The sequence below is a fragment of the Pieris rapae genome, chromosome Z (assembly GCF_905147795.1).
Source record: "Pieris rapae chromosome Z, ilPieRapa1.1, whole genome shotgun sequence".
Lineage (NCBI taxonomy): Eukaryota > Metazoa > Arthropoda > Insecta > Lepidoptera > Pieridae > Pieris > Pieris rapae.
Window position 1 is genome coordinate 4,974,724 of NC_059534.1, and position 20,206 is coordinate 4,994,929.

Below are 20,206 nucleotides of genomic sequence, written 5' to 3' on the forward strand. Positions count from 1 at the left end.
ATTTTTTTACTCAACACATATGGGGAACAGGAACAACATTATTATTTTAATAAATATACGCTTGACATCAACATTTACATGATTTCTATACATATAAATATTCTTTTAATCATAGCGACGGTCAGACAACAAATGGAGATCGCCTACGTTTGAATTTACAATTGTTACAACTATTATATATTACTTTATCACTGCAATGAACGACAAACGGGACTGAGTTACATCAATTCTATGCACAATTTTATTTGTAAACATGGAAAAACAATTTCAATTTCCATAGCTTATACACGCGTGAAAATAAGTTGGTTCATTATTCTGACAATACACTGTAACATACCCTAACTTTAATTTCTATGTTAGCGGCAACATAAATTTCGTTCTATTAGATAGGAAATACAAAAATTGGCATTTCCTCGAAGTCAAATGTAACCTAAACTTTTCCAGAACAAATGCAATATTGTCAGTGCGTCCGAGAGTAACAATAATGACAATAAAATTTAAACCACTTCACAATATAGTATTTTACAGGTTTACATGCTGCAAGTATTTGACCATCTTTGTGTGACCGGTGCGTATTTGATTTACGAGGCATGAGCCTTTTCAGTATCTGTTTATTTTTTATATACCTCACTCATCGACGAATAAAAACAATTATATAATAATACTGATATATTTACCGTAATATTTGTTCCATAATTTAAAATGATGTTATCATACACACGACAGGCAAATATACAACTTTTTAGCGACTCATTTCCATGTCAATAGATTTTCATAGTTTTTATATATATTGATCTTTTCTGATACCATTCGAGGTTACGAAATTAAGGGCTTAATAACATTGACTCAAAAACATTGTAATAACTTGACCTGCCATAGAGCAAGGACAGACGCAGCAACCGCGACTGTTAGGTGGCCGGAACGTGCTAACAATTCGATTACCAGTCAAGCGCGCAATAGTGATATAATTATTGTATTATTTGTTTGATAGATATAAACACTTTACACAAAGTATCCAAAGATAATTGTGTCTTTCAGTTCCAAATGACTTCTTAATTAAAATTAATAAAAATAGAAGATCGATATACGAGATTTTTTGTCATACATAATTTGTAATGAGCTCCTAATTAACGTTGTAAGATAGAAAAACTACCACATTTATGAACTTCGAAACCAGTCGTAGAATACAACAGCACCAATCTGATATTTAGACATAGATTGTAGTTTTTCGGTGCTTATTTACTTAGTCTTATTTACTTCCGTAGAGTTAGTGCTGTCATTTATGATGTCATCGGTCAGTCACCATAGTGCAAATAAGCGGACAACATTACACTATATTAACAGTCAGTAATCAGTAGAGTTCTCAACTCAAAAATATGTGCATATCCAATATGAATAAATGTGTAAAATTTCACAATTGTGATTTTAAAAGTTTGGATACGGTGAATCTCTTTAATGTGTTTATCATAATTAATTCAATACGTTAGTCAACCGCCATATTTAAAAAAACATTAATAAATATCATGTCGTGTAACTCACCGTTGATGCTGCACCTCAGAGGCGCGAGTGTACATCACAGGCATCTTTCAAAAATTTCACTAAAATTATCAGCGTTTGTTTCAAGGGCGCAAAACGACCGCATCTCCTCAGCGTTTTTAGACGACAAAAAAAAAACTAGAGTTGAAACTATTTGAGCAAACTCGGGACAATGCCAATATCACGAGTTGCTGTTAGTACTATTTTTGTCCTATAGTGGCTTCCGTATCGATGAATTTTAAAGATGCTAGCCAACTTTAACACGTAATTAGAAATATTCAATGTAGACGTACTTACAACCAGATACGTATTAAACAACATAGGTCGATAGATGGCGGTTGTTTAAAATCCTCCATATATATGTTCGTTATATAATTATCACAACATTAATAGTCTAGCACGGCATATAGGACGCTAGTCAGTACAGTTTCCGCGACACATTTGTGTTCCGCGCGAACATAGTTACGGACAGGATACGACCGACGGCCAAAGGCGATTCATTTTCCTAGGCTAAGAGAGAAATTAACTGTAAATTGTTGATAAATTTTTAAAGTTTAATTAATATTAATAATTTAGGCCTCTAGTCTTGGTGACAAAGCACCGGTAAGGCTAAGGTTCACGATACGGTTCTGTCAATCCGCGTTTTTAAATTATATCTGCGTGTAATTGTCGCAGTTGTGTCCTTTTCATTGGCGTCTTTAAATAAGAGCGTTAATACGTGACATAAAACTTACTGATGTCGTTGAATTCGCCGTTCTTCTTTGAAATCTTCTGTCCGAGAGCTTTCTAGATCTTCACTATCAAACTGAACGTGGCGGTCCAAGTCCTTCGCGTATATTGAGCCGGAATCCGATAGAATACCTGACATCTGAAAATATATCTTTTTTAATATATTTTCCTATAACAAAGCCATGGTAGAACCTTTAATAAAGCCTAAACATAAATAAATTAATATATTTTATAATATATAGAACAGCGTGAATGAGGATAGATGTATTTTATTTTAAATTATATTAAATTTAATATTGGTTTATAATATAAATATAAAGGTACTAAGTCGTAAAAATTGTTTGTAACAAACAACTAATTAGTATGACTTCTTAACAAAATTACAACAAACAATATTTTTTCAAGTGATGCAGTTTCTGTTTGATTGATTCTGATGCACAAATTGTTTCATTTAAAAAATAGAAGAAGTTCCCTAAACTTCAGGAAGTTTTACTACGTTCGGTTTATATATTATGATCTTTTGAACATTTACAGAACAGAGAGATACGGTTACAAAAATACATACATCTATTACACAGGCGAACCATTAGCAGCCGAAATAAAGATATATAAACTATTGCTTCTGAACAGCACCGTCTACTTTTCCAAACAAATGCAGACAGAGATTGACATACTTGTTTTTATAAGTCGATTTGCACTTTCTTAATAAAAGTATTATTTTGTCTCTATCTAAAGTGTTCACGCTGTGAATTTATGTTGCGGCGTTAAAATTCACCACTTTACGTTCGGGCTTCTTCCGAGAAACCACCACAAACACAGTTGGTAAAAAGCAATTTTAATGAGAGTTGTGAGCTGAGTAAAAAAGCGTTCTCTTCGGAGACAGGTACTGAAATGGTAAATCACATAAAGCCTTTGTATCCTTGGATAACCGATCGATAAATTGTACATCTCTACAACTATCTAAATTGTCTTTGCGGCTTGGTAACACGCATATAATATGAAGGACCAACATTTGATTTCCGTCGTAACAATAATTGTTTCGAAGCACTGAAACCGAACGATTTTCGACTCGAGCTTATGTCACCCAGCTTCGCGTTTGTGTGAGGACACGTAATTCAAATTCAAATTCAAAATTTATTTATTCATGTAGGTAACAATGTACACTTATGAACGTCAAAAAAAGAAATTAAATGAATTTAATTTTACATTTACTGCCAGTTCTCAAATCAAGGGCGTAGAACGGAAGAGAAGAACTGGCAATAAACTCTCCGCCACTCTTTTTAATCGCCAAGTTTTTTTTTTACACAATGCTTGTAAGGAGCTGCAACCACTACACCATGTTCCATATGACATATTGAGTAATAAAGAATAAAAAAATAAAAAAAGATTAAAAACAAAGATTTGTCCTCTATCAGCAGGAGGCATGGTGAAATAGGAGCACGCACTTACGTACTCGTGAGAACAACACGCAAAGACGTAGTATAAACAACTAATATCACCGCAAACACGAATTCAAGTACGACCAGTCACCACAAGTAGCACCCGTTCACGAGTATGACGCATGGCCAGCCATTGGCCCCCTCGCCATATTTTAGGGAGAGAGACAACCCGACGCATGGACGCCGCCACAAGCAAGCAACAAGTAATAAACCTTTAGCTAGCTAATTACGTACGCACTAGGGTTAATTCGTAAACAGCTTACTACTGCTAAAATGCAATATTCGCAAGAAAGTAAACACAATATAATTTGTGGATAAAAATAATTTTTAAAAGCAAATATAACAATGTTACTTCGACGTTCTAATTTTCTAAATTGTGTTACGGCGGAATTGCTTGTAACTAGCTAATATTATGAAGATATAACACATTTGCCTGGAAATAGGATCGATGAATAGGTTGCTTATACGACCTCAGCAGTTTAAGTTCTTCATTCATAATATTAAATATAGTAATACCGTAGATAAAGTAAATAATAATTAAAAGAACATCACTATAACTTTTAGTAATTTGTGTTACTGGACAGCGCATCCAAGTTGACCAGTAACTTATTAATAACACTAGAATAATGTATCAATCGTACCTATCCTAACATACAATAAAACAAATCAAAAAGATATTGTAAAGTTTTACTAAGTATTTGCATTTACGGTCTAACGCGGTTATTTCCAATGCCCCTCTTACTCTTTCTAAAATTCATATTTAAAAACAGTCAAATTTAAAAAAGCCAGCCATTTTTTTTAAATTTGACTGTTCTCTTATGCTACTTAAATTATAAGTATTAGGAAGAAATTACTAGGATATTGTAAACAAATCACAGTAATTAAATATTCAAAATATATCAAGAAAAACTGAAATTCAAATTCAAAAAAAAATCGAATATATATATATATATGGGTATTGAGATTACTAGTAGAATAAGAGTACTAATATATATTGACATTCATATTTTTGGTAAATATTATTTGAGAAAAGGCCACTCGTTATTTCAATGAATAATACAATATGGGTTATAACTACACATAGAAATAATTATTTATAATAAATTATATGAACTTTCAAAAATGCATAATCCACAATGGGTGAACTTGCAAATCGAACCAGAACTTTTATTTTTTAGCGTTATATACATTAAAGAAAATAGTGTTGGTGTAAGCTCAGGAAGGATCTACCTATTAAGCACGATCTCATTGGACTAAAATTCATCTAAGCAATTGAATTTCCAATAAAAGCACGTAGGAGGAAATCCTATAATACCTTGTTGTACTTACTTGAGCCTCCGATGCAGTGGTACTGCAATGGCGTGGACTACCAGGGGACAGCTCAGAACTATTTCGAAACTCTGAAAACATGAGAGTGTTAATACGTTATACTAAAAAAACATTTTGTAAATTTATTCTATCGTTTTTACGACTTGAATGTAGTGTAGTACCCCAAGTAGTATTAAGAAGGTACATGGCTCTAGACCCATTAAAAAAATTAAATTAAAGTGATGATATTACATGCATCATCAGTTCCCAGGTACATAACATTAGGTTAGGTTAGGTAGTTTATTCATTTATTTATTTCCTTTTTATTATAAGTGGCGTGTGTCACGTTAGATCAGTTTCACAAATAATAATGTTTTTATTAATTTATATGGGGTTAAAGAACATACACCACATTATTGCATGGTATACCACTGCCGACTGATAAAAACATTTCAAAATTTGGAGCTGTGTTAAGGCGGAACCGTGATTCGACAAATTCACCAAATATTGAATATAGAGAAGTTTTCTAAAAAAAGAAGTAAGTAAAAATTTTGTTTGCATGCCTCCCAGATTAGGTATTGTTTTATATATTTATACTTAATACTCTGTTTTGTACATCGTTTCATACATTTAACGCGGACTAAAACCTCTTAAAATGACTTTATATTTCTGACATTCTCATTTAATAATAAATTATAATAACACCATAACCTACGTGAACCCAGCATTTACGTAGGTAGCGTAAAAAAGGAATATTTCATTATCGACGATACGCTAGTATCTTTTTATCTAATAAAGAAAATGTTCAAGGCAACAGGAGTAGACATCTACGCTGTAGTGAAACCACTATAGGTAAAAGGGAAAACACATTTAATGTTTTAATTTGTATATTTAGATTTCAATGTTGAATATCAAAATGAGAAAGGTTGATAAACGTTGATTTGCTTTCATGTAAAAATCCTTTTCACCCTTAACTAAATCTCAAAAAATTTCCAGCCTCCTATTTTCTAGGAGGCTGGAAAAGGCCTAATTGCTAGGAGGTTATCAGACTTACCTATGGAAACATTTGGATATGATGATGTGTATGGCAACGGGGCAGCGGCATCCCTAAGAGGTTCGGTGTTTTGAAGATTCCTAATGGAGGATCCTCCTCCCCAGAGCACGCGATCCATCTCCTCATCCAAGTGGATCTCATCTTCAGCTGCTTCCTGGTGAAAAAAAATAAAATATCTGTATATAACAATACTGATGTTCAAGGTTTGGAGGGAAAGACGGGTTTTAGTCGAATTCCTTCGATACGTCAAAAGTGGTGAAAAATTATTTCAAGCTTTTAATTTTCATTATGTATAGAATTATAATGCTCCTTCCGTAAAAGAAAATATCGTTAGAGCACTACCAAGAACCAGAACTTACTCGTCTATAAATAAAATACTAGGAAACACATACGTACAAGTCCTCCATCGATGCTCATATACTTTAATTTGTTTTTAATTATATTTCTTGAAGGACTTTTGAATTCAACTTTGCATTATCACTTAAGTAACCGGTAACTACTAATGAACGATTCTAAGTTATATTTTTATACTAACTTGTTGATAAAAACATCTTAAAGAACAATCAAAATAGATGGTAACTCCTGCCTTTAAAAAAATCGCCATATGACCAGCGTTTAATGAATTAACGATACTTTCATTTTAAGATTTAGATTTCCTTGCAGACAAACCTTCTTGTTTTAGTGAGACTGAAAAACTATAATAAATAAATCAGTGGCGGTACAACCTCTTTAGGTCTTAACCACAGATTTCTTAACCGGCTTCATGATCATTTTTTAATTTAATAGGTGAACAGCCTACTGTGCCTGACATACGCCGTCGACTTTTTGGGTCTAAGACATAACATGTCAGTCGATGTTTTCCTTCACCGTACGAGCAAGTGTTAAATTCGTATATAGAAGCAAAGTCCATTCAACGGCCACAGGGGTAAGAGTAACACGTTTAAGCCACTAGGCCAACACTGCTCGCGTCAGAATAAAAAACGCATCACAAGAACATATTTATTTTTACGTTTAAAATAACGAAAAATAGTTAGGGCAATATTTTTAACAGTGTCTGCCTCTTCGACTATTGTTAATATCCAATTACATTTATGTACATAGTATATATGTTTTAATTATCATAAATTGATCGATGCGAACCTTTTAAACTTTATAAAAACGTTTCTCGGTTGGATGAATAAACGTGATTTTAGCAGCTCGCTAAAGTCATGATAGAAAACGAGCCCGCAGGGTTTTAATAGCGTTCGTTCAAAAAGGTAAACATGAAGTTCCCTTTGGGTTGGATAATAAACTGTCTACAGTTTTCATTGTCTTTACATATCACCTAACCGAATTGATCCGAAATTATATGTAAATACCAGTAGTAAACATACGACTAGAAACCTACAATGTTATACGTGTCTATCTGGGCCGATGCACGGGGGTCAAAAGTCCTACAAAATCACTTTTCACTCACATCCGTTCAGTCTCGCTTCAGCTTTGAAAGGAAAATTTCAAGCTAAAATTACCGTTCGCCCTTGACCTTTTCACGTTATGGTTTATTAAAATGGAATCAACGAGTTCCATTGCAACGATAATCTAATTAAAAATAGCTAATGTAATTAAAAGTTTTTCATAATGTTATCATTTTATAGTAGATTATAGGAATAACGAAAATAATTATAATTCTTATACACCAATTATATATATTTAAGAAATTTGGGTATTGTAAAATTCGTCATGCTACAAATATACTAAATACTTAGTTCCCAATTTTAAAAACGAAAATTTTCACAAAGTAAACACTACCATTAAAATAGAAGAAACCTTTGTAACTAATTCACAAACCGAACAGAAAAAAAATCTGTTCAATTCAGACAATTTTTTTTTTAATTTTAATACTCAGTCAAAACCTTATGCTCCAGTGGCAACCTTTTTATAGCGATAAGGAATATTAAGGACCACGTCTGCCAGCATGGTAGTGCTGCGTTGTCTACTGTCTGTCCCTTAAAAATATAAAAAAACAGGTCTACTATACCATTTACTCGTGCTTACTTTTAAGGGTGATATTTAGAAACCTTCCAAATGAGTAAAAGAAAGTCTCTGATTATTCAAGTTATCGATGTTCAAAGATTTTGTTATAATTTAAAAATAGATACATGAAACACATTTCACATAATTTGGTTTGGCAGGCCTTTTAAATCTTTCTATTAAATCGAACGGACCTAATTATAACTACGAGCAGATGATTTATTGGAGCTTTTTTTACACCTCTACATGTGATGTTACTCTTGTGATAATTCTTCTTTATCTAAATGGTATTGACCTTTAATCCCAGAGGCAGACACGATAAATAAAAAGTATCGATTTTTTTTTTCAAGATTTATTCTATATGAGCTTGAAAACGCAGCAACGTAGTAGCTCAATCTTAATATATTTCTTGTGTGCGTGTGTATGTGACTGAACTCCTCCTAAACGACTGGACCGATTTAGACGAAATTTTTTGTGTGTGTTCAAGGGGATCTGGGAATGGTTTAGATTCACAATTTTGTCCGCTGGACAATGTTTTTTTAATTAATTTTCAATTTATTAGTTGTTGTTGATTTTGGAATGTTTTACATTGGATCCGACAGACGGCGCTACCATCGCAGTGTCAAATTTTAAATAATATTCGAATTTTAATTTTAGTCTGTCCCGAAATTTAAAAAAAGTTTTGTTATCATTGTGTTATATCGTGTCTGACCATGTGCTGGATCGTTAGATATTGTCATAACATTTGAATAATAATTTTTCATCAAAATGGCTTATTAAAAATTGAAATTTTGAAATTAAAGACGTGTAGACAGGACAACGTCTGTCGGATCCGCTAGTTTATTATAAAAGTAAAAATAAAGGAGCAAATCAATTACTTAAAAGTACGTCAGCGTCCTAGCTATTATTAATAGTAAGTAGTAAGTCTTGTTGACTTGTAGTAAAAAATTATATCTAGTGAATCCGCTGCCAATTAATTTCGTAATCTTCCTTTTAAATCTCTTCCTTCCTACTATTAAAAAGTTTGTGCGATTTATCTAACATCCCATCTTAACAATTAAATTTAAAATAGTTTTAACTAACTCTTTCATTAGATAATAAAATGAATGACTCTGATTACAGTTGTACATCATAACAAGATGAAGAATTATGGCGACTTATATCGTTATATGAAAACGATAAATTGTATGGAGGCAACCAGTTTTTAGGAAATTTTACGTTTAATCTCGTGACGTTAGCTGGATTTTAAACTTTGTTCGTAAATGGAAGATAAAAAATAACTAAAAAAAACCTACATACTTTTTCCCACCCAAACCACTACATCCTCAGTAGATACGTCATCCATCATTTTCACTGTCATTCTTTTCATTTTACCGTATTATTTCTATTTCAATGGCTTTTAACTTTCAGTTCTATATGTTTTATTTAATTTCGTTTACTAGTCATACTTACATATGTTCTCTTACAACTTTATTACAAAAATTGATGAAAATATTGATGTGTTTTACAACAGTCTACCAACATTCCGTAGCTTTGTTTTGCAGGCTCTTAAATCTTAATGTGGTTTAAGTTTTAATTTTGTTTGTTTATTACTGTTATCTTTTTTGTTTTAGTTATTATTTATATTATTAGTTATTATTCATAATTTGTTTTATTTTTATTTTTGTTTATTTTGTGGTCGTTTCTTTAGTTCCTTTAATATATTGCTTAAGTTGTAATGTAATTGATGTGTATGTGTGTGTTAAGTTTGTGATGTCATATTTTCTTGTATTTTTAGGCATACACACGATGTAAATACAATAAATAGATAAATTGTGACTGCTTCTGAATAGTACGAAACAGTAGTCATTTAAAATATAGTAATTTAATAATAACATTTTATGGTGCACAAAACAGCAATTGACAGATAATTTTATTACAATGTATTTTCCCGTTACAATGTTCAATTTATTTTAACAGTAGTCGCCATCTAAGTTTCCATAAGTTAATCTTATTAACACAAAAAAAATTTCATCAACAAAATTTTCTTTGATTTAACTCTTACGAAATTAACCCAAAAACGAGAATCTATAACTTAATAGCCATAAAAAAATTGCTTTATGTTCGAAGCATACGACACTTAATTTTACTATCGAATTTACTCGTTATATATATTGCTGATTTGTAAAATAATTCTCAAATTGTAAATGTTCAAAATTCTAACTTGCCTGAAAAACCGTTGCAATAAAAAATACTATCAGATTTATTAACATTTTAAATGAAAAAATATGTAGATAGACGTTATTTAATTTTTTTCAAAGTCTACGGGACTCAATTTTACATTTAACCGAAAAGTGACCTCATGTTGTTGTCATCCTGTTGGGCTATGCATGAATCCAACAAAAACTATATTTTTTTCTAACCACGAATTATTCATTAAAATCTGAAAGATAGAAAAATTACATAATAATATACAGAAATGCAAAATAAATAATTAATTATTTATTGATTAAACACTTCGTTGCCAAAATCTTTAACATTCGAGTAAATTGTAATACAAAATAATAAGGGCATTCTTTTCGTGCCATACCTATTAAGCAAGGTTTTAAAAAATCAAATTAAATAAGGGGAGCACAAGATGTGCAAAAACTACAATTAAAACAAACAAAGGATTTATCATAGTCTTAAAGAAATCTTGAAAGAAAATTCAGAGGTTTTTACAAAAAACGATTGTAATCAGAAAAAGGGTCTTATAAAAAGTAAAGAGAAATGGAGAAGAACATTTCCGAAATATAACGAAGATAATATGAGAATAATAAAGAATAAACCTCTTTAGATTAATCAATACCATCACGTTATAGGAAAAATACAATGACCCAGAGAAACAAGTGAAAGTCTTATGTTATAATTTAAACGTTATGTTCAATGGTGTATTTGTAGTAAAAAAGTTTTTAATTGTTGCCATTTCATATAAAACATTTATTTTGATTCATGAATTTTGGTAATGACCGCAAAAAACTTTTTTATTTTATCATAAATGCAACAGAAACTTTGTGTAACACTGATTTAATATCGTAGAAATAACCCAATGTAATGTTATTAAAATAACATACATAAATCTACCTTAAAACATTTAAGTATAAAATTACTTAACAGATATATTTAAAATTTTACCCTATTAAAAATAATCCTTTTTAAATTTTAATGAACTACAACGAATAATTATTTTGGTACCTGTTGATCCATTTTCAACACGAACGTTACACGGAAAAGTTAGAGGGCTTGTCTATTCCAACTACCACGGGGAACTAACGTATTTCTAGGTACACTGCCGCAAAATGTATCGTCGAAATGATATAGTATTATGAAATAAATGTTTTGGCTAACGTTTTTCCCCGACATAAGGGCATTGTGGACCTAATAGACCCAATGGTCCTTCTAAATTTGGTTATATATACGTACTTATCTGTTTTGGTGTAAATTACCCTTCAACATATTATTTCAGTTCTATTGCATAGTGGCTAGCGCATCTGTTTTGATTTTTGTTAAAAAAAAAATGTTTTTGGGTTATTAGCCACAGATGATATCAACGTAGCTAAAAATTATAAAAAGAAACAGACAACTGTCAGAGATTTTCGGGTTACCGGTTTGACTTAAAACAATTTTGAAATTAGATTTGTTGTATAATTAAACTGATTGATAGAGCAGTGTTGGCCTAGTGGCTTGGCGCGTGACTCTCAACTCTAAGGTCGTTCTTTCTAACCACGGCTGTGCGACAATTGATTATTCTTTGGAACAATTTTACACTCGCTCGTATAATGAAGAAGAAAATTATAGAATCTGGCGTGCGTTAAAGCACTAATGGATTGCCTTTTTTAGGTATCACTTAATCATCACTACATAGTATAAAATAAAGTCGCTTTCTCTGTCCCTATGTCCCTTTGTATGCTTAAATCTTTGAAACTACGCAACGGATTTTGATGTTTTAGTAGATAGAGTGATTCAAGAGGAAGGTTTATATGTATAATAACATCCATTAAATAGTGGAGAAGTACTGTTATTTTTGAGGTTTCTAATGTGATGTCGTAAATAATTACATTTTTTCCGCTTACATTGCAAACGCACGCTGAACCCTACGAGTTTTATCAAAATAATGTACTAAGTATTGTACACATTGAAAAGGTTTACAGAAAAGTCCGTGATGGTATATGTCTATCTCTTATGGAAAACCCACAATAACTTTTTTTTGTCATTTACTTTTTACGACAAATAATGGCTAATTTTCGAAGCGATTTTAACCAATACAGAATTAATCCTTAACCAATTATATACCTTGAATACATTGTTCATTTAATATAGATCTATACAGCCCATTACAGCTTATTTAGCAGCGATCGAACGCGTATATTATCGGAGCTTTCCAGCGACGGAAATAACAATACATAATAAAAACCTGCTTTTCATCAGCATTGCACCCGTGCGAAGCTGGGGCGGGTCACTCGTTTATATCTAATTTAAGATTAGGAAAAATAAAATAACACAAGTTCAGCTATGATTATTAATGAATTATTATTTGTTTAGTGTCAAAGGATAAGGACAAAACATTTATCACAATTTGCACTAATTAGAATTTCTTGAACCGATATTTTACGAAATTTTGATTTTAAAGTAAATTAGCAGTAAAGAAAAACACTTTTTTAACGGATTATAGATATGTATTATTATATTTAAACTTATAATTATTTTTACATAATTTTAAATATGTATGTATGTTATGTAAATAAAAGACAATACTAAATTAGCAGTAGGTGTTTTAAGTAGTTTGCACCAAACTTCTTAAAATGCCGAGAGCATTCTTAATTGTGACATGGCCAACGGCATTGGACGACATAATAGCTTTTACACAACTCGTATTTAATTCTATTTCGTAATAATATTTGTAAATAATGGAATAAAAGTATGTCCATTATGTAGATGACTTCGATTTGCAAGGCAATGTCGACTGACACACACATTTTATTTTCGCAATCTAAAATCAATCGAAAATTTTGGCCTGAGTCGCAATGATTTTTTTAAAGAATTATATCTTATTTAGGGACGAGATAATAGGGAAGAAAGCTTATATACTAGTAAAGATAAAAATGGAATTGTTGAGGAAAAGGAATTCACAAATGGCCAGCACAAGGGTAATTTTTATTTTAATATAGTGATATAAGTCGAATATAAAGAAAATCTATAAATATTCCGCCAAACTGAAAGAGAAATTTCAGCTTACATATAAAACCTTTGTTGTATAATATACGTGGGAGGAACCGGGAAATACTTGCTTATCGAAAACACAATAAGGTACTCTTACATAGCAAATTCATACATAAAAAGATACTGAACAGTTCGGCATCCATTTATCGAATAATTTTGTAAAATTATTGACCTTGGACTCATCAGATAGAATAGTATCAAGTAAAGGCGTGGCAAAATAATAGCAAAATAGCACAAGCTTAATAAAGAAGTAGACGAAAATTCCGTAGAAATTACCAAGTTTATGACAAATCAAATGCAGGTAGTAATAAATGCATTGTAAATAATAATTATTTTACTAATTGAATGACAAAGTATGAGAAATTTAATGTCTTTGAAATATATATATATTTTTTTTAATTTTCTCACGTTAGTTTCCACGTGTAACAAGAGTTTTAGATTTGCCGCCAATTCACAAAAATAAATGAAAATGAATGCAATAAACTACATTAGGTTACCACAGAGTTTGAAAATTGCAATTCAAAAAAGTTTTCATTAGCAATAACTGGCCAGTTCTAAAAAAATTCAGTGTTACCCATAAATCTATCTCAAAATAATAAAATTTGAAGCGTAATTAGGATTTTTCCAGTTGTTGCAAGAGGCCATAGTCAGCCATATTGCATACCATAGTCGGCACGTTGGCACTGCGTACTACGTCTTAAAAAACAACACTTGAGTAGATTTCTAAGACGAGATTTTCGATAAAAATTCAGGAGGTCTAAATATATCTTTCAAAATTAAATGAAACGGTCAAGAAAACTGTACCTTTTGTTATTATTTAAAAAGACTTTAATTGTTTTACGTAAATATTTAATAAAGAAATCGGTTTTAAATAACAATATTTCCGAAACAATTTTCTTATATGGAAAAGAAAAAAGCAAACAAAAATAATGTATGCCTTATATTTAGTTAATTCAGCATTGTATGAGATTTATTTAATCGTACTTATAAGAAGATTTATATGTATTTAAGAGTTCGTAAGTTTGTTAATAGACTTTTAAGTCAAAATATCCCTATTTTTATTATACTTAATAATTAAAACCTAATCAGTCTTATTACACAATTTTAACAGTCTCATTTTAACAAACAGTTTAGTTTCATCTACATAAATTAATCGCACTACCGAAAAAAAAATCCCGATTCTTACATTAAGGATGTATTAATAAATTTTATTCATCCTAGGAAAAACCAATCACTACGTTTATATATTAAAAAATATAAATTATTGCCCTTGTAGAACGCAGGTGTATATACCTTAATTCTATTTAAGTGCATTTAATATAACTATTCAATAACCTTTGTAAGTAGAGCAAATGCATTACATATAAACTCATATGTCTAGACCACCTTCAACTAGATTCTAAGAGTCTTTGAGGTATAAATAGGATTGTTAAAGTTTTTAGAAACTACTTATATCTATTGCTGTTATATTATACACGTATAACAAACCACCACCTCGACATAAGTCGTTCCAAAACTGAGCGATTGTAAAGGCGGTTTTTGCCGCGCACCGCAACTATGTGGAACCAGCTGCCCACTGAAGTATTTCCGAACCAATACTACTTCAAGAAAAGAGTGTATCAATTTTTAAAAGACCACTCCATGTATATATCTATATTCGCATTGTTTACACACTGTATACGTGCTAATGACAATACATATTAATAAATAAAAAATCTGCGTTTACTGCACAATTCGTTATGCAACAGAATTTTTGTCTATAGTCCTAATATGTAACTACTAAAAGAATACATAATACATACAAAATAAATAATACATATATATAAATATAATATGAATACATCAGGTGAGCCTCCTGCCCGTTTGCCCCCGGTTCTATAAAAAAAAAATACATCAACATATAACGTGTTTTCTTTCTCGATCTCCCTTTCTCACTCTCTCTCGAATGGTCTCAATCGCTCTATCCCTTTTCTTAGACAAAAACGTTATGTTGATCTTTGATATCTAGTTTTGTGTATGTCTAATGACAAGAGGTCATGTAACAAGATTAAAAAAAATCATCAGGATATTTTATAGATCCTATATAAATTAAAAATTCATAAATTTAGGCGCCCGCCTTAATTAGTTAAACGCGCCAGCCAAGATGGCGTCGCACCAGTCCCTATGACGTACCACGCCTGTAAACACGTAGGTCAAGATCTTTATAAAAAGAGCTTTGTAGGTAGGTACTTATAATACTTAGGTTACACAGATTTATTTTATTTCTATCAAAATCAGTCTTATTTTCACCAACATAGGCTTCTGTTAATGCCCCATGTAAATATTGAGGCCACCCAGCTCTTCGACACAATGTGTTTAGTGCGATGACTCAAAATTACCAATATTTTCTGGCTAGTGCCGTTTTAGCAACTGTAATGTACACATCCGACTGTCAAAATTACTTGTCCGTTGTGTATAAATGTGTTTATAAGACATCTCTTTGAAGACAATGACACTAGTGAATGAACATTGAATATTGTAGTAAAATACATTAGTGTAAGTTAGCCTAAAGAAAATTATATATTTTGGAAAGCTTTAGCTCTATGACGTTGAAGACAAAGCTTCGAACCTAACAGAATCACATTTAAAGGGAAGGATCACTTCTTCGGAATCAGTTTTTGAATTTGATCAGAAGTATCAATGGGCGTCCCGCAAGGAACTATACTCGGATCTTTTTTATTTCTTATGACTCTGGAATATAACTAATCCTATCCCACGTAAAGTTTACTGGTTTCATGTAAATAAATTCATGTTAAAAAAAGCACAAAATGACCTATTAAATTTACAACTCGTGGTGTAAAGCATTCTAAAATTCAGGCACCTAATTCGTGTCGGTTCGGTACCTCTACTGACAGCTAAAATTTGACAAGTAACAGATAAGACTCAAAATATTTTATGCATTATTTAGCATAATTATAAAGAGAACCCGATTTAGTTTCTTAACTGTTTATCCGGTCAGAAATAAAAGACAAAACGATTGCGCGGTCCGTACGATTTTGGTCAACAGTACCAGTAATCAAACTTGTGTAGACACGCGGTGGTCTTACGTCCTTCTGTCAAATCACAATCAAACCCAACATTTCGTCTTTTGTATTATATTATATTTATTATATATTTATATATTATTATATATCCCGGGCATGTTCTTGAACAGGCTGAAAGCAATTCACTAGCCATCGTATTTCGACTTATAAAATTACACATACGTAATAATTCCAGTAACATATTACTTTATATTATGTTAATTATATTTAAAGCTCGTTATCCTTCAGTGTCGGTCATTGGAAAACGAACTGAACCACTTCACCGCTTCCGACCAACCTAATTACGTTCCGATTGTAATATACGAGTACTATACTCGGCGAACTAACCCAGCGTCGGTTTCCTAAAATTCTTAAAAGAAAATAGTTTATACAATAATTGATTTTCTGAAAATTCCTCTACGAGTCTCTTAAGAAACACACCTCTTCCATTCTTTTAGCACATGCTTCGACGTAGCCTTCAAAAGGTCTTTCGGAATATAAATATTATAATACTGCAATTTGAAAATTGGCATGATAGCAATTATGTACTGACAATACATGACAATTGAAATTAATAAAGCAACACACTTGATAATAATGATCTTATGTGATGATTTATTCACATGAATTATATGGTTCGGTTTGCGTCAAAGCGCGTACTGTGCTTTGGTAAATGTAACGAATATGATAAAAATTTAACTATAAAATTGTTGCATCATTTGTTAATAATAATAATATATTAATCAGAGGAAAAATTGCTTCAACTTATGTTCGTAGAAAATCTGAACAGGAGTTTTTATAAGTGCAGCTTACATGATATCATTGAAATCGAAGACTTAGTTCCAATTGAGTGGAAATCTCATGTGTACCTTTAGTGAAAAGAGCTTTAGTTCGTTAAGAGTTCCTCGAACGCGCGACTTTTAATAACTCAAAGAGGTTTACGATTTACTGGTAAGACGTTAAAACTCTCGTTAGAGAAAAATATTTTATACGTATCGATATTTTTTTTCCTCTAAAACCATTTCTGAATCCCTTAAAGAAATGGCGCCATAGATTTTTTATAGCACATCTTCTTCTTCAGACATTCAAACTTTTTCCTTATGGAACGTCAACTCCTTCTCTATTAATAAACTAATGAAATTCTTAGCACTACAAGTGCAATTAAGATAAATAAAACGTGTTATATTTAATAGGCGTTACTGTATTTACGAATCGGTTATATTTTTGAAAATACAAAAAAGTTTTCAATGATTAAATTTAAACATTCTTTATAACGTTTGAGTAGAGATAAATTACACTTGAATGGGATTTTGTAGCACATTATTGATCTAACTGTACGGCCTTCAGGAAAAACACCGAGAAAGAGAAATAACAAATGATAAATAAATACAAATTAAACGTCTCAATAGCCCGCCCTTCTTTCTTAAACGGTTATAATATGTTGATCATAGTTAGCTTTTACGCTCGCTATCAGAAGACCTAATCTTTATTATCAACAAATCTCAAACCAATACTACCAAAAGCCAAAGTCACATTATATCCGTTTTGAAACAAAGCGTCTAAATTCAGACATTGCTAGCTTTTTTGTTTATTATTGAAACGAAAGCCTAATGACGTATCTGCAGTATGTCAAGTCCAATCACAAATACGCGATACGATCCATAGTTCCTTTTACCAATTAACACTCAATCCATACGTGCCAACATATTGTATTTTGTTTTATATTCTCATCTAGTCTTGCAATTACAATTTATGTCAGGCAATATAAGCAGGTCAAATAAATATAAAACATAATATAGTCCTAGGTTACATTTCTGGCCAATAACTATGCAGATTGATAGGCACACAGCATCACAATGATTCCCTTCCCTATCGTTAAAACATAATCGGATGGGACTCAGAAATGTATTTTTCCTACCCCATTACGGGTTTCGTAACTTAATAAAAAAAATGATACAATTTTATATCTATACCACGTTTGAAAGAAAAGTCTTTAAAATTAAAGAATTTGACTAATATAGATTCAGAATGGACCGTGCTGTATTCGGAGCCACGCCCGATCACTATTTGCCGATAACAGCTGTAACAATATTGAATATGTACTTTTTAAATTAGCTCATTAAATTAGCTATATGTAAATAGAACCAGTTCAAATTGTTAAATACATATCCGCGTTTAGGGAATATATATAAGTATATTTTATGCAATTCAGCAAAAATACAAATACAGATTTTAGCCTTGGGCAAACTACAGGGAGTGAATTGGATTACAGCAAATATTGCATTTTCATAACTGATATTTACTTTAAAAATAGGTTGTACATATGAATGTCAAACTCATAAATACGTGTGTCAATAAAACGTTTGTCTTTTATTGTAACAAATTTTATAGATTTTGTTAACGTTTAGACGTTTTAACATAATCAATGAAGATGCATCTGTAAGATTATTGATTACTACGATGTTATTACTACTATGTGTAATTATTATAACACTATGATTAATGACCAATAATAATTATACACTTTTTCATCACGGAATAAATTAATTATTTTTCATGTATTCATTTATTGTACTAACTCAAAACGGGTCGCAAGAAAGCTATAATTTGAAAGTGACTTTCGGAAATAAATCTTTCCGCTTTCTTTATTATGAAAATAATATTCTATGTGTGTACAAGCAACAAGTTAACAACAAGTGGCTCCCGTCTTCTACAAGTGCCAGCTATTAATCCATTGAAAACGCAGAGAATTGCAAAACATTTTCTAACATAAATGAGTCGGCAAAAATCACGTTTCAATCATTCTGACTTTAAAGCGTTATATTGCACAATAACCAGTCAATTAAATCTCCAATCCAATCCAATCCATAGATCCTCCTCCTCAAAAAAAATATCCCAATTTCCACTTCCTGAATAGTAATGCACGTAATATACTGCTGTTTTTGGTTGCCGTTATATTTACAGTCTTATATATAAAATTCTCGTGTCGCGGTGTTTGTGGTTAAACTCCTCCGAAACTTGTGTGCATATTGGGTATGTCTGAGAATCGGACAATATCTATTTTTCATCCTCCTAAATGTTAAGGGTGGTCCACCCCAAATATTTTTTTATTTGGGGTGGGGTTTTTAATTTTAATTTTATTTTGTTTATCAACTGTATCAACAGCATTAAAAAATACATACAACCCATAAATTTTCAACCCTCTACGATCAACCCCTATTTTTTATTATAAATGATATACATGGCAAAACGACGTTTGCCAGGTCAGCTAGTAGATATATAAAAAACGTTTGAAACGTGTTGCTTTCGATTTCCAGTTAGAGCGCCGATTAATTTGTTTCCTACTCTGGTGGGCTCGGAGAAACCGATCTAAAGGTCAATCCTCTCACATGGTAACACAACACACACGAATGTATAACATTTATTGAAATTATTTTATCGTATCCAAATATACTAACATACAAATTTCGAATTAACTTAAAATGTTTAAATGTTACAAGTTTGCAACCAGCAATATGCAAATAACAATTTCTTCAAACAAATACAAAGAAACCTTGTTATTTATATGAGCATGAAATTGAACTATTATCAAGCTAGACGCAGTAGGTAATCGGCTCCTAACAAATGTTTTTAGTTCAATACATTTTAACGTTACGTACAAATAATATAGAATACTTTTTGTCTCATATACGTGATCCTGCAGGTCTTATAATTGCGGGGTTTTTTGTCATTTAGGGGCCGTTAAAGTATTACGTAAGCATTATGGGAGGGAGGGGGTCAGTTCTTACATTTTCTTATTCGGATTTTTTTCTTATGAGGATGACATCAAC

The 20,206-nt window shown here is 31.4% G+C and overlaps 1 protein-coding gene across 3 annotated transcripts in view; it reads right to left on the reverse strand.

Annotated features, from left to right (window-relative positions):
* LOC110999887 (anion exchange protein 2) overlaps positions 1-20,206 on the reverse strand; it is a 38,279-nt gene that overhangs the window by 11,823 nt on the left and 6,250 nt on the right. For 2 of the 3 annotated variants that reach the window (XM_022269171.2, XM_045634280.1), the window contains exons 2-4: positions 6,067-6,220; positions 5,034-5,104; positions 2,271-2,404 (exon numbers count right to left, since the gene is read on the reverse strand). In XM_022269171.2, the coding sequence (XP_022124863.2) occupies positions 2,271-2,404; positions 5,034-5,104; positions 6,067-6,220 (359 nt within the window). Of the gene's footprint in view, positions 1-1,539; positions 1,684-2,270; positions 2,405-5,033; positions 5,105-6,066; positions 6,221-20,206 lie in introns of those variants that run through there. The other variant, XM_022269190.2, reaches the window with a different exon arrangement.